At 43.4% G+C, this 13390-nt stretch overlaps 1 protein-coding gene across 1 annotated transcript in view; it reads right to left on the bottom strand.

Moving 5' to 3' along the window:
- znf385d (zinc finger protein 385D) overlaps positions 1 to 12493 on the bottom strand; it is a gene marked incomplete at both ends in the record, with an annotated part of 93242 nt that extends 80749 nt beyond the window's left edge. Inside the window, 2 exons of the mRNA XM_083989140.1 lie at positions 4041 to 4183; positions 12472 to 12493. Of these exons, the coding sequence (XP_083845266.1) occupies positions 4041 to 4183; positions 12472 to 12493 (165 nt within the window). The remainder of the gene's footprint in view (positions 1 to 4040; positions 4184 to 12471) is intronic.
- Between the last annotated feature and the right edge of the window lie 897 nt (positions 12494 to 13390).

Genomic DNA, 13390 nt, shown 5'->3' with positions numbered 1-13390 from the left:
TCAACATAATAATTCTGTTGTAAGGTGCAGTATTGTTTGTTGATTATACTATTAATTGATGGTTTATTTTTTCATACAATTTGGAAAATAAACTTGAATACTGGTTATATACTTCAACTTTAGTGTGGAGTACTTTTGGTTCCCACCTGCCCTTGTTTCAGGGGGACAGGTGTGGATGTGACGGTCTGTAAGGGGAATAAAGATGAGTCAGCTGTCCTGCTGTGTCGGTGGTTGATGTTTGCAGAAGACAGATAAAAGAAACAGTCACCCACAGAGAGACTGGAGAAATAATGATTGACATCACTTTGCTTCATTCCCTCCTCCTCCAATTCATCTTTCTCTCACCTCCTCTGTTTTTCCTCCTTTCAGTCCATCCTTTCCTCTACCTCTCCTCATTTCCTTCCCTCTTCTCCTCACCTGAAGGTTTTCACTTTCCACTCATTTTTTACTCAACATACTTAAGTACAATTCACTGCCAACACCGGCTTATTTTTACTCCAGTAATAAACTGACTCCAGGACTTTTCCGCTTTGGCCCAGATGTGACGGTTTCAGTTTTTCCGGCTCTCTTTATGTGATTGGTAAAACATCTTTTCCCCACCCGGTGAGCCACCCGCTGTGTGTGCGACACATGAGAAACCCGATCGGGCCCACAAGCTGCTCCTTTTGTTGCACCCCTGAAACCAAAACGATATACGCCAGCGGTGAACGGGGCTGCGGCGGCGGTGGGCTGGTGTTGTGTATACTGTAGGCAGCTCAACAGGCGGTAACTTGTGCATGAACTCTGCCTGTGTCGTTACAACTGCTCCGCACACTGCTGGTGATTAGGAAATAAGGAGCTCCGAGGGAATAAACGACAGAAAGGGAAACAAAGAGAGGCTGAGAGAAGAGTGAGAACAGCATGTGTGTGTGTGTGTGTGTGTGTGTGTGTGTGTGTGTGTGTGTGTGTGTGTGTGTGTGTGTGTGTGTGAGAGAGAGAGACATGATTACTCTGTGTTCATCTACTATCAGCTTTCCACCATTTGGAGGCCTCCCAGTGTATTACTTTTTATCTGCAGTCTGTTAAATACAGATTAGACGGGGCAAGAGCAGGGACGCAGTATTCTTAAACTTTCTCACGAGCGTCTCCTCACAGAGACCGTCCGTCTTGCCATAGGTTATCACAGCTTTTCTCTGCAATGTCCCCACGTTTTTCCCTTCATGTGCCTTTTGCTTTTTTTTTCTCACTCTTATCCAGCTGTGCTCCATATTTCAACCTCTGTTTCCAATAGATTCTGAATAGAGCTATCCACGTAATTCAAAAGGAGACACTAAAGAAAAAAAAAACTTTTGTTCTTTTTTATCTGTCAGGGTTTTTCCTTTATTTTCCAGGAATCCTTTTTTTGTCTTTTTTTTTTTGATGACCTTGCTGATTCGATATGCAGGAGGCCACATATTTCCTCGTAATTACTCTCTGCGTTCAAAAAAGAAAATCAATAGATCCATACCACTGTACACATGAGTCCTGGTACAGTAAGTGCACATAAGGTGAGTGCTCCATTTAAAAGGTTGTGCCTCGCTGGTTGCAAATCCAATAAGGTCTATGTAGCCACATGCTACCGTTGCATTTCAGAAAGCAATTTCCACCAGTTATCAATAAAGGAGAAATAGCCAATTAGAGCGTTTGTCTCTGAAATGTGACACCACCGTATTAAAAATATAATGGCTCTTAAAGAATAACTTCAATTTTTGAAAATGATGGAACATTTTCCATTTAAAGCATAACCATAAATAAATAATAGAACTGAAATATAATAATGTATAGACAGTGTGCCATAACAGCAAAGGCTGGGAGGGGATCAAACACATCGACCAGGAGTCGGTGATGGGCAGCCAGAGAAAGAGCAAGAAGCACATTCAGCAAAACTGAGCTCAAGTCAGTTTCATACATGTAGAACAAATTTGCCACAGATTTGTTCCAGGGGTTTTTACAATCAGCACCATCAGCATCACATTTAGATTTACTGATTTATTAACACTGACAGATGCACACTCTTTTTTAATTACATGATGATGGGGACCATAATTGGAGCCTGGACCGTCCTCACAGGGAGCGTTTGTCTTCAGACTTGAATTTGAGAAATATTAAATTTTGTCAGAGACTGTGAGTTGGTGAACGTACGAAAAGCAAGGCCTGCGCTGCAGATTGATTCTGTCAGGGAAACATCAATTTGTAACAATTAAAGCACTAATGTTCCAAGTCAATGGTGAATTTTTTCGGTATTGAAGGCCGCAATTGTTCCCTGACAGTGCTTTCCATAAAATGTATTGGTAATGGTCTATGAGTCCCTAAAGCTGTTCAACGCAGTTTCCTGGATGTTAATAATGTTACTTAGTCCTAGTTGTAGAGAAAGTAATAAGAAATGTTGCTCTAAGAAAAATATGTTGGAAACTGCTGCTGTCGTGCATGTTGAACTGACTTTCATGTAGACAAATGTCTATACATGTTAAGCTAATGTTACGCACCCTCTGTTTTTCCATTGACTGATGTTATGTGTATAAATCTGGATTGTGACATTATTTCAATTAAACAACAACAGTATTCTACCATCTGCATCTTAGTTGGATCGGACTCCCAGAGGTATAACACCAGGCTCTAATGTCTTGAACACAAAAAAAGAAAAAGGTTTTGTTTCAATTTAACAAAACTTTACGAAAAAATGTGCGCTGACGACATTTCAGTTTTTCAAAATTCCTATGTTTCCATTACTCTTTTTTTTTTCAAACTACACATTAAGCAGGTTAATGGAAACACACTCACTGCTTCTATTTTCTCCATAATTGCCACACATTTCCATATTCTGTTTCCCAATAAATGTCATAGAAATGTTTTGCAACTGACTCAGAAATTATAGAGCTTTTAAAGAAGGCAGCAATATTTGAACTGATTTCCAACATTTCTGCAGTTGAACTTTTGCTTCCCTCAGATGATGCACAACATATCGCACAGTCAGTCTTACGAAGACGAAGTGATGTATAGTAACTCTTCATTTTCCACAGCTACTGCACTGTCAAACATGTTTTGCAAATTTCTCCTTGATTGACCCCAGAGTTCCTGATGCAGATGCACCATTTTAAGCTGTTTACGTAAAAAAAAACAACCCAAAAAACAATTCCAATTCAACAATTTCCAGCAGGATGTCCAATGCACCAACACCAACTCTGCATTTAAAACTAATTCTTGTCCTGTTTCAGACAGCACCACTGTGCAAGACACTAGTTGCCAACATGTTCTGTGGCAAAGTATGTTTGTGTTTGAGTTAAAAAAGAAACAGATGTGGGCAATAACAAGGAGATGAGTTGTGCTCTGCAGCCAAATTCCTCAAATAACCTGTTCTGAGTTCATGAGTTTTTGTTTTAGCCTAAAGACAGACCAGTCAGGAAATCACCCAGACAAAGCTGAACATGCAACCCTCTATCTGCAGACTAAATGCACTGTCAGATAATCCAACATTTCTGAGCTTCTCTGGGTTTTTTTTTGTTTTTTTGCAGAGAAATGACATGCACTCTGCAACAGAAACACACTGAAGTTGTCAGAGATCAACCGATAATATTTTCAATCTTCCACCAACTGAATAAATGTTTGCGTAAGAAAACACACATTTCCTCCTCGGATAGATTTACTCCTCTTAAGAAGACTGTCAGCATCATTAAATGTATTCCTCTCATTTTCAAAGTCCTCCCTTAAAGCTTTAAGAGCATCACAGCAATTAAGTGCTTCATGGGTAATTATAAGAGAGCGAGCATTTTGTAAAAAAAAGACAGATGCCATGAACTTGACTAAATGAGGTTGCGGACAGTCGGGCCTCGTTGTGTCAAAGCTAAAGTCTTCATAATGTGGTTCTGAGTCAGTGATTACAGCTTTAAATAAAGATCTGTGCAAGTGGAGGTCAGAGATATAATATCAGAGCTATAACATTCTCATCACATCTTCATCTCCAAACACCAAAGCGAGATTGAAACAGCACCAGAAAGCAAAGCAGAGAAGGTAAGGAGACTGACCGTGTTGAATCCTGGGAAGAGGCTGACCGCCGAGGCCGCTTCCAGTGGAAAGGGAAGAAACTGCTTCATGCCCAGCGTGGTCTGGACGGTAGGCAGGGCGGGACGCACCAGGGCAGGCAAGAGGCCATTTTGACATGTGTTACCTGTAGGAGGGAGAGCAAAGGCAACATGTTGAACTGCAGTCAGTCACAGGGGCGGACGCTTCAGCCAAAAGCCTCCAGTTTGCATCCAAGAAAACCTTTGAAAAGTGTGTGTGTGTCTGTGTGTTTGTGTGTAGTCAGAGCTGCCTGTGTCACAACGTACAACATCTCGTTTGTGTGTAAGTGTTGTGTTTAACTATTTAGCACCTGAAGTACTGAGGCCGCCAAGGCTCACATTCCTCACTGTAATTCCAGAGCTGACCGTGCAAGTTGATTTGATTTAAATTAATGCCAGGAGTCAAAAGTATTTTTGGCCCTTTGTAGAGTGAGCTGTAACTCATGTGATAGCACAGAAATCCCCCAAATCTCCAGTCTGTGTGGCTTTAAAGGACCAGTGTGTGGGATTTTAGGAAATGTAAAACGCATAATTATGTTTCATTAGTGTGTAGTCACCTGAAACTAAGAACTGTGTTTTCATTATCTTAGACTAAACGCTTCATATCCTCTTACAAGGAGCCTGCTATGTTTCTACAGTAGCCTAGAAGGTGCAAACCAAAAACTGGCTTTAGCTCTTTTGCTTTTTTATTTTACCTGAAGGCCACCAGGTCTTTGGCTATAGACCCAAACAGTGTGGACAGCTCCATGTTGCAGACTGAATGACTGAATGACTGAGTGATAAGGTTGTGTTTCTCAATGGGTTCTAGTTCTCTCAAACAAGCAGTGTTGACAACTGTGCACCTTTGTCGTTAGATTAACTCTCAGGCTCCTTTTGACTTCAAAAAAGCATTTTAGTGACTTCTTCCAACAAACCTCAGCAAATCAAGAAGAGATTGACCAATATTGACACACCTCTCCAAGCTGACATGACTGAACTCCCAACCTTCTCTTTTGAAGCATCGTAGTACAATACACTTCACAGCACCGTCTGTCTGTCTGTCTTTAACTGGTGTGTTTGGTGATGTTGTCAGAAACGCCATGGTTATAAAAGGAGGATTTTAGCAGCTGCTTTTAGAAATTGCCAGGAGATGAGTGCTGGTTACATGCTGTCTTAATGGGACTCGTCTCAGTCACTATTTTATACTTGTTCTATTATGTAAGAACAGAAAAATGTGAAGGAGAGCATCTTCACTGTGATTTCAGCTGTTGAAGTACTGTACTTTTTGAGAGCAGAGCAGAAACCAGTTGACACTTGGCAGAACAAATGTACAACACAGACAAAGCCACACACTTGTTTTTTTGGTCTTGTTACATGGCTTCTCACACTTCAACACTTCCTCCACCACCACCACCACCATGGTTTAAGAGAATAATCTCCGTTATTGTTAACCGGCTTGGAGATTTCCTCTGTCATCCACTGGCTGCCGTCTTGAGGATCCTCTGAACTAAATTTCCTGTCGTAATCACAATCAGATCCCAACGATGGCATGAAAACAAGCTGTCGATGCGGATGACCACTGCGTGATGCTGCGACGATGTTTATCTCTCCAAAAAAACAGATGTTCTCATTCTGAAATTTGCCGTCACAAACGGCCGATGTGGAATGAGTGCAGCAGGCGCATAGCGCGTCTTATGAGATGATTCAATGGCAACAGAGGCCTGGCCCACACATCTCTAGGAAAAACAAAAGTAAATACTTCACTTTTATTGTCATGTGAGCGCGCCACGCCAGCAGAGTGCTTTAAAAACCACCAATTGGAAACAGCACAGGGCTGATTTCAACACGGTGAGATCAAAAAAAAAAAGAAAAAAAAAAGAAAACGTCACAGCCTTCCAAAACATTAGGAATTAAAGAAGCCATTTCGTAAAGCTATAATGAGAACCAGAGGCATGATTTTTTTTTGTTTTTTTTTATCGCTGCACATTTAACAACAGTGGAACTCTGAGCCAGCTCGGTTCTAAAGTGCTGGCAGATACATACAGTATCAAACCAGCGTCATGAGACAAATAAAAACAAGGTTTGCCACGTTTGGGTCCCCAGGCTGTGGTAAGGGGTAAATAAAAAAGCTCAAGTCATAAAGAGAAGAAGAGAAAGAGGGGAAAACCACAGGCTGCCCCCCCCCCACCCCTCCTTCTCCTCCACTCTGTCTTCTGTCTTCTCCCTCCAGTCGCCGGAGCGCTGCCATCTGTTGGAAAAAGAACACATGCCGTCTCTCATGTGGAGGCACGTCCTAGTCCCAACTTTAACAAAGCATGTCCTTCTGCGGAGGGATCATCCAACCGTGCCATCTCTCGACATGCCGGGGACTGACGTCAGGCCACAGGCACGCCTCACCTTGGGCCCGGCCAAGTCCGCTGTTCACCGCCTGGACGTGCTCGAGTCAAAACAGCCCCCCCCACCCCCCTCTCGTTCGAGACCAACGGGCCTGATGTGTGAGGGATCGGTCTGCGGCGAAATGAGGAGTGACAAACCCAAAATGTGGATTTGTTTGATCGGTCGTGTTTAGTTTGCTGATTGATAGGAGATGAAATCTGACGTGTCACCATGACTGAAGTCTGTGAGTTTTCTTCCCTGTAACGAAACACGGAGATGATTTGTTCCACCGCCGAACGAGAAATCACAATAAAGTCTTGTTTTTTCTATTGACGTTTGATGGAAGGAGCTTTTACTTCATCCAAAATAGCAACGTGCTCATTTTAGAAAATACAGGAAAGTACAGAAATAAACCTACCACTGCCGTATAATCTTTATTATTTTCATCTTTTATAACTGTTAGCTATGTATAGGCCTTACTTTAATGAGATATTGTTGAGGTATGTTTTTCTATGACCATTCTGAGATAATGTAGCTTTCAAAGACTAGAATAAAATGGAATAAAGTGTGTAGTTTTATGCCAGTGAGCAAAATGTACTTAGTTGTTCTCCATCGCTTCACGCTCTGTCTGAAGCATCAGATTGAATGCTTTTAATCTCACAGGTTTGAAGTACAGGTAAATTAAGAATTAGTTTATGAAACACTATTCAAATACTTTGCAGTAAAAACACTGGACTCAAAAAACTAAAACAACAGGACCATAACGAAGCTGAACTCTGGCACAAAGGTGCTTTGAGCTGGATGTCTGCATGGCTGAGGTTGTTTCACTTCATCCTGAGGGGAACATGAATGTCACTGGTGATCAGTCCAAGACTTGTTTAGGCTGTGCACTCCAAACCTGAAATGTCAACCTCACGGTGATCGTCTGGATTCATCCTCTGTGGACAATGAATGTCAAGAATAACATTTCAGGCCTGTAAACCCAGACTTGTTCTGGATCAGAGCGTCGGGTCAAACAACCTAACAACACTGACTTCCACTGGCTGCTGCTGTGATGATGCTGCTAATCAGAGTTCCTGAAGAAGTGCAATATTTAGTCTCGAGGTGAAAGAGATACACGTTTTGTTCTTACACAGAGTGTGTTAACCTCCTCTGACCTTTCAACTTCTCCCTCCTGTTTCAGTTGTAAAAAATGTAGATTTTTTTTTCCCCCCTTGTTTTGAAATCATAATCTCGCCAACATGCCCAAACACAAAAGCACATTCCAGCCTGCAGCAGGGGTTAGTGTAGCAGCTCTCCTCTGCCTGATCCTCTGTCGCCGACAGCAAAAACACAAAATATAAAGCACAGCAGGAAAATGAGCCCGTGGCAGCCGAGGTGAACTTTAACCCCGACTCCTGAGCAACGCACTCGCTCCGACACTGAAGACACTCCTGCACTATAAGACCGAAAAAAGACAACAACAACAACAACACTTCTATACTGCAGCGGGCTCTGGCAGAAAAGCACAGATGGCATCCGTAATTATCATTTTGTTAGAAGTGTCAATATTTGAGTTGGAGTTTGGCTAAAAGATGTTAATATTTGAGTTGTGGCGACAGATTCTAAATTCTGACGCCACCAGCGGAGCGGAGGAGCCCGGGTGGGCTGAGCCTGGATCTGCAGCCGACACAGTCGTCTCTTTTGCATGGAGGCGTCACTCCACAGTGAAAGGTCAGCGGGTGACAGCCAGTCGTATAACTAATAGAAGAGTGTGTGAGCAGCCAGGGAGTGAGGCAGAATAAAACCATGAGGAAAATCTTTTTTTTTTTTTTTTTTTTTTTTTACAGTTTTGTCCTCAGCCTGGTCAGAACTACAATCTATGATCAGTTTTTCTGTATGGAGAATTTATTCAGAGGATAAAAACAAAGAGAACAGAAACAAGTCAAAGTCAAACGAATGAAATGCAGAAGGTTATTTTAGCGTCTTTTATCCATTCTCCTCGGCACTGCTCTGTACAGTGAATGAGGTCTTGGAGGATCCTCACAGGGAGCTCCTCATGCTGAATGTGAGATTCATAAGTGTATTGAGGATATAAAATGTTTGTCTGTGTAAAACGTAAGCAGAGATTTTTTTATTTTTAATTTCAGGCCACACAGAAAGCTGCAGGGTTTGTTTACCTTCCCTCCGCAGCTCTGACAAACCCGAGACCAACTAACACCACACGTTCACATTCACAGAGAATATAAAGCATCGAATTGGATGGAAGTGCGGCCGGATTAACCTGAGAAAAAATTCAGCTCCCAGACCCCAATTAACCTCACCACCAGCACACACACACACATATTCACACACACACACTTTCTGTGTATTGTGTACAGTAGTCCTATAGTATAGCACACATTTTGTTGTATAGTAATTACAACACGATCATGGCATATTTAACATCTTCACACACCAGAGCCTGAAATCATATAATTAAGCAGAACCTTAAAGCTGCACTCAATAACATGTTCTTTTTTTTTTAATCAACAACAGATCAAATAGCGTTGTGCTATATGAAAGTTAAAGGTTGTTAAGATGAACCCTGGGAAAATTATTTATCCAACTCTACCGGGGGAAATATGGTGCATCCACCATATGGTGCTGGTTTCCACTGCTCTCATTAACCTCAACAAATAAGCAAATGAATAAATACATACGATACTGCATGCTACCTGCAAGAGAGCAATTATCCTACAGATAAAAAGCTAATTATTCTTTCATTTCGTATGAGCCTAAATCAGAGCTGAAACAAGACTGAGTATACCGCTCATCCATTCATCCTGCCACCTCAAACATGGCTCCCAATGTGCACCAACAGCTGCTTGCTAATACATTAGCTCCATCTACTTGTAGTCTGTGATTTTTGTCATCTAAGAGTCCAAAAAAAGCATCAACAACAAAAAAACAAAAAAACAAATGTGCAGCTTTAAAGACTTTATCATGTCAGTTGGCATCATGCTTCAGGCGTGCATCTTCTTAAACCAGATTTTAATAATCAAATTAGCACACGCCAGTTGACACACATTGAACCTGGGGCTTTTGGAGATGCTCTCTGCTTGGTTTGCCCAGAAATGTAAGACTGCTGAGCTGAGATCAGATCTGACTTCTGGAAACATTTGAAACACATCAGAATTGGTTTAAGTTCTTTCTTTTTTTTTTTCACCCACTGGCCTTTGTTTATCCATTCTCTTTGAGGCCGTGTTTAATGATGCAGCACGTATGAGATGTTAAGAGCAGCTCACTGGACGGAACGTGTACAGCCACGGTTGTGTGGCGTGCCTCAGACTCCCCGGCCGTCCTCTGCCTTCCTTTTGCCCTTCCTGAAAGATTCACTTATCTGAGCTGGAGCATTTTAACTCCTGCGGCAGTGTGTGGAGAGAGGCAGAGAGTAAAAATGATGTCTGGAGGACGCCGACTGGCATTAATAATTAATCATGTTGCGCCGCTTCTCCTCCACCTTCCGCCTCCTCTTAGTGTCCTGAACCCGGCTGCCGCTCCTCCGATAGGATCAGCCCAGAGGAGCCGAGGGTCCAGGCAACCGGAGAGCCCCAAAATAAAAAAAAAATAAAAAAAATAAAAAGAAATCGCTCTCTCATGGCCATCCATTTTCCCTCAGCAAATAAAAATCCAATTATTAGATAAATCTGAATTTCACTGGAAGTCATTCATATGCTGATGACGCTGCAGATGTGATTAACACCTTTGGAGTTCACTGATTGTATTCCGTGACCCTCAACATGCTCTGAGATCAGTGCGTCCCTCCAGTCGAGCAAGATAAAATCATTTCACCCCCATTAAAACGAACAAAGTGAGCACAGAGGGTGGATTTCAAACAGTCTTGTTTTTTTTTCAAAGCAACCTCTTTCACTGATTTTCCAATTAACCTTTGCCCGATAACTTCTGCGTCCTTATGAAATTCCATACATCTCGCCAGCGAGTGGCAGCGTACACAACCGCACAGGCCTCCGAGCTACACACAACACACGCTGCCTCCACCCCCACCCCTTCCCCTCCAGATTAGCATATATTACACTGTAGCTCTCACTGCTGTCCTGAGTGTAGCTCACTAATAAACACAGCTGTCCCTGAATGGGATCCAACAATCACTTCCCATGCGCTCTGTAATCTGAGGTTAACCGAAAAGACGTTAACGTGCCGCTAAACACCGACCGCAAAGCCAGACACAGCGGATAGATTTCCTCTGGGCCTTCGACTCAACGGCACTAATAGCTTGTTAGATTGCTGCACATACTCAGGACCTATTAGCCTGCTGGGTTACGCTGCCTTTCCTGCCTGATTCTGATGCAAAGGGGACTTCAAATTTGATCTGTGTTTTCATTTCAGTTTTTTTTTTTTCCCTCCATCTGGGCATCTTGATATGCAGAGGTCAGGAGTCTCTGTTGGATCTTCTAATGATATGTCACCTGCTATAAATCATTTCAACAGAAATCATGTTCCAGTTAAACAGCAGCAATGCAGAGCCGGTGAACAAACAGTGCTATTAATCTTTTAAGAGATAGCGTCTATTTTCTGTGTGCAGCTCAGCCGTGCACTCAGGGCTGCATTCATAAATGTTAAAATGATGCACACCCTGTACGCAAACAGTGACCTTTACTCCTTTTGTGCTTTTTTTTTTTCTTTTACGGTTTCACATAGAGTGGTGGAGATAAGATGGTTTTGTCCTCCATCTAACAAAAACATAAAGAGCATCAGAAACCTCTCTGAGCTCTTCTCAGGTCACTTCACCACTTTCGTTTCTCATGATTTTGGGTTAAACGAGGGGCCAAACTCAAAACCTCCCTCTCCACCAGACCGGACCAACACCACCTGTATTTTCTCTTCGCTTTCCAGCAGCTTCACACCTGACCGACATGAGGGGTGAGTCTCAAAGAGCGGCTACTGTCTCTGCACCTGACAGCTTATTCATTTATAAGCTCCAGCTCTCCCTCCTCTATGTGTGTGAGCGTAGAAGTGTGTATGTGTGTGTGTGTGTGTGTGTGTGTGTGTGTGGCATAACAGGAGAAAATCCTTCTCGTTCTTACAAGCCACGGTCTGTAACTTCAGATCGCTTTAATCCCCTGGATGAAAAAAAAAAGAAAAAAAGAAAGAGAGAGTTTTTCATTTAACAAATCACCCCCCTCAGAACTCCGGATCCCTGTGTAATTATTCCTCCAATGTGACTGTAAGCCAGCCGTGAGAAGAGCACTTGACGAGAAGCCGCTCGCGCATTAAGTCTTCCTAAGCCTCCTCCACTCTCCTCCATAAGAACTAATGGAAGGAGCCTTCCTTCAATTTCTCTAAAATATCCCACACAGAATAACAAGTGGCTCTCCACACCGGCAACTCCGATCTTATTTGGATTCCGGCGGACGGACGGTCGGCCGGCCGCACAGCCGCCGTCACATCCACCAGAGCTGTGGCTTCTCAGCAGCTGGGCCACCTGGGAGTTTAGCCCAACAGACACAGGCTGTGAGTGCGAGGAGAAGGTGATGGGGGTGGAGGGGTGGAGAGGTGGGGGTGATGAGGGTGGGGGGGGGGGGGGGGGGTCTACCTGGTGAGCAGGTTCATTCATTCAACACTTTTTAGGATCCTTCAGTGCCGCTCTGCACTCTCTCTCTCTCTGCTTTTTTTCTATTTTCTGCTGCAACAGGAACCAGCTCTGCTATCTATCTTTTTTAGTTCCCAGAACAAGTAACAGGCTGGAGCACACTGAGGTGAGGGAGGGGGAGGGGGGGTGGGGAGGTGGAGTGTGTGTGTGTGTACTTGTATATTTGACTGTGATAAAGCACATGCACACACACACACACACGCATAAAAAAAGAGAACTCTTAGGTGTGTAACTTCATGCTTGTTTCCTTTAATGGAAACCAGTGCTCATGCTTTTATTATCCAGAACAAGTAAGAACACACACGTATGCGTATAGATGGACACACACACACACACCTACACACACGCACGAGGATGAGATTATACATGTAAACACTATGCAAACCCACAATGAAATTACTAACTCACCAAAGAACATGCTGCTCTCCATAGCTCCTCAGGCTCGGGGGTCTGCTGTATTTCCTCTCTGGTGCCCTGCCAGTGTGTGTGTGTCCATGAACAGCAGCCTGGGCATGTCTCATACACTCCTCCAGGGGTGTGTGTGTCCGTGCATGTGTGTTCAATCCAACAGGAGCGTCAGTGGCCAGTCTTCATGCTGCATGCACACTCTGCACGCCGCTGCTGTCTGTGGACCTCCGTATCTGCCTCTCTCTCTCTCTCTCTCTCTCTCTCTCTCTCGCACCGGTCCTCCCTTGCCTCTCTCGTCCCCTCCCCTCCTCTTTAGTTCTTCCCCTCCCTCCTCCTCTTGTCTTCCTCCTCCTCCTCCTCCTCTCTGGCCCCTCCACACGCTGGATCCCTTCGCTTCTTTCTTTTTTCTCTCTGAGGTATCTATCTACATTTTCCAGCAACAGCCTCTTCTCCCCAAATGCCCCCCCACACCCCACCCTCTCTCCCTCTCTCTCTCTCTCACTCTCTCTAGGTGTCTCATCTTTGTTTTATGTGTCAACCAAACCTCGCTCTCTCTCTCTCATTCACATTTCTTGCTTTACCCCACTGTCTCTCCTTCTTTATTTGATCGTATTCCCTTTCCCCTGCTTCCATCTCCAGCTCGCTGCCTTTAATTTTTTCTTTATTCCAACTGTTCCCTCGCTTTCCCTTGCTTCTCTCTCTCACTGTAAATATCTTTTCATATCACTTTTTTTTCCTTCACCTGTCCCTTTCCTCTCATCGGTGTCTTACTCTCAGTCAGGCATGTTTCTCTGCATACAAATAGGTTGAAAAAAAGAGAAAAAGATTACCAGGGGAAAAGCAGGTTGTGTTGGATCAGACAACATGTTGGAGGGCGGAGGAGACCAAACTCTGAGCTACAAGGAGAGTGAATCAAAGT

The sequence above is a fragment of the Trachurus trachurus genome (genome assembly GCF_905171665.1).
Source record: "Trachurus trachurus genome assembly, chromosome: 16".
NCBI classification, from domain to species: Eukaryota; Metazoa; Chordata; class Actinopteri; order Carangiformes; family Carangidae; genus Trachurus; species Trachurus trachurus.
This window is presented reverse-complemented; position numbering and strand designations above follow the sequence as displayed.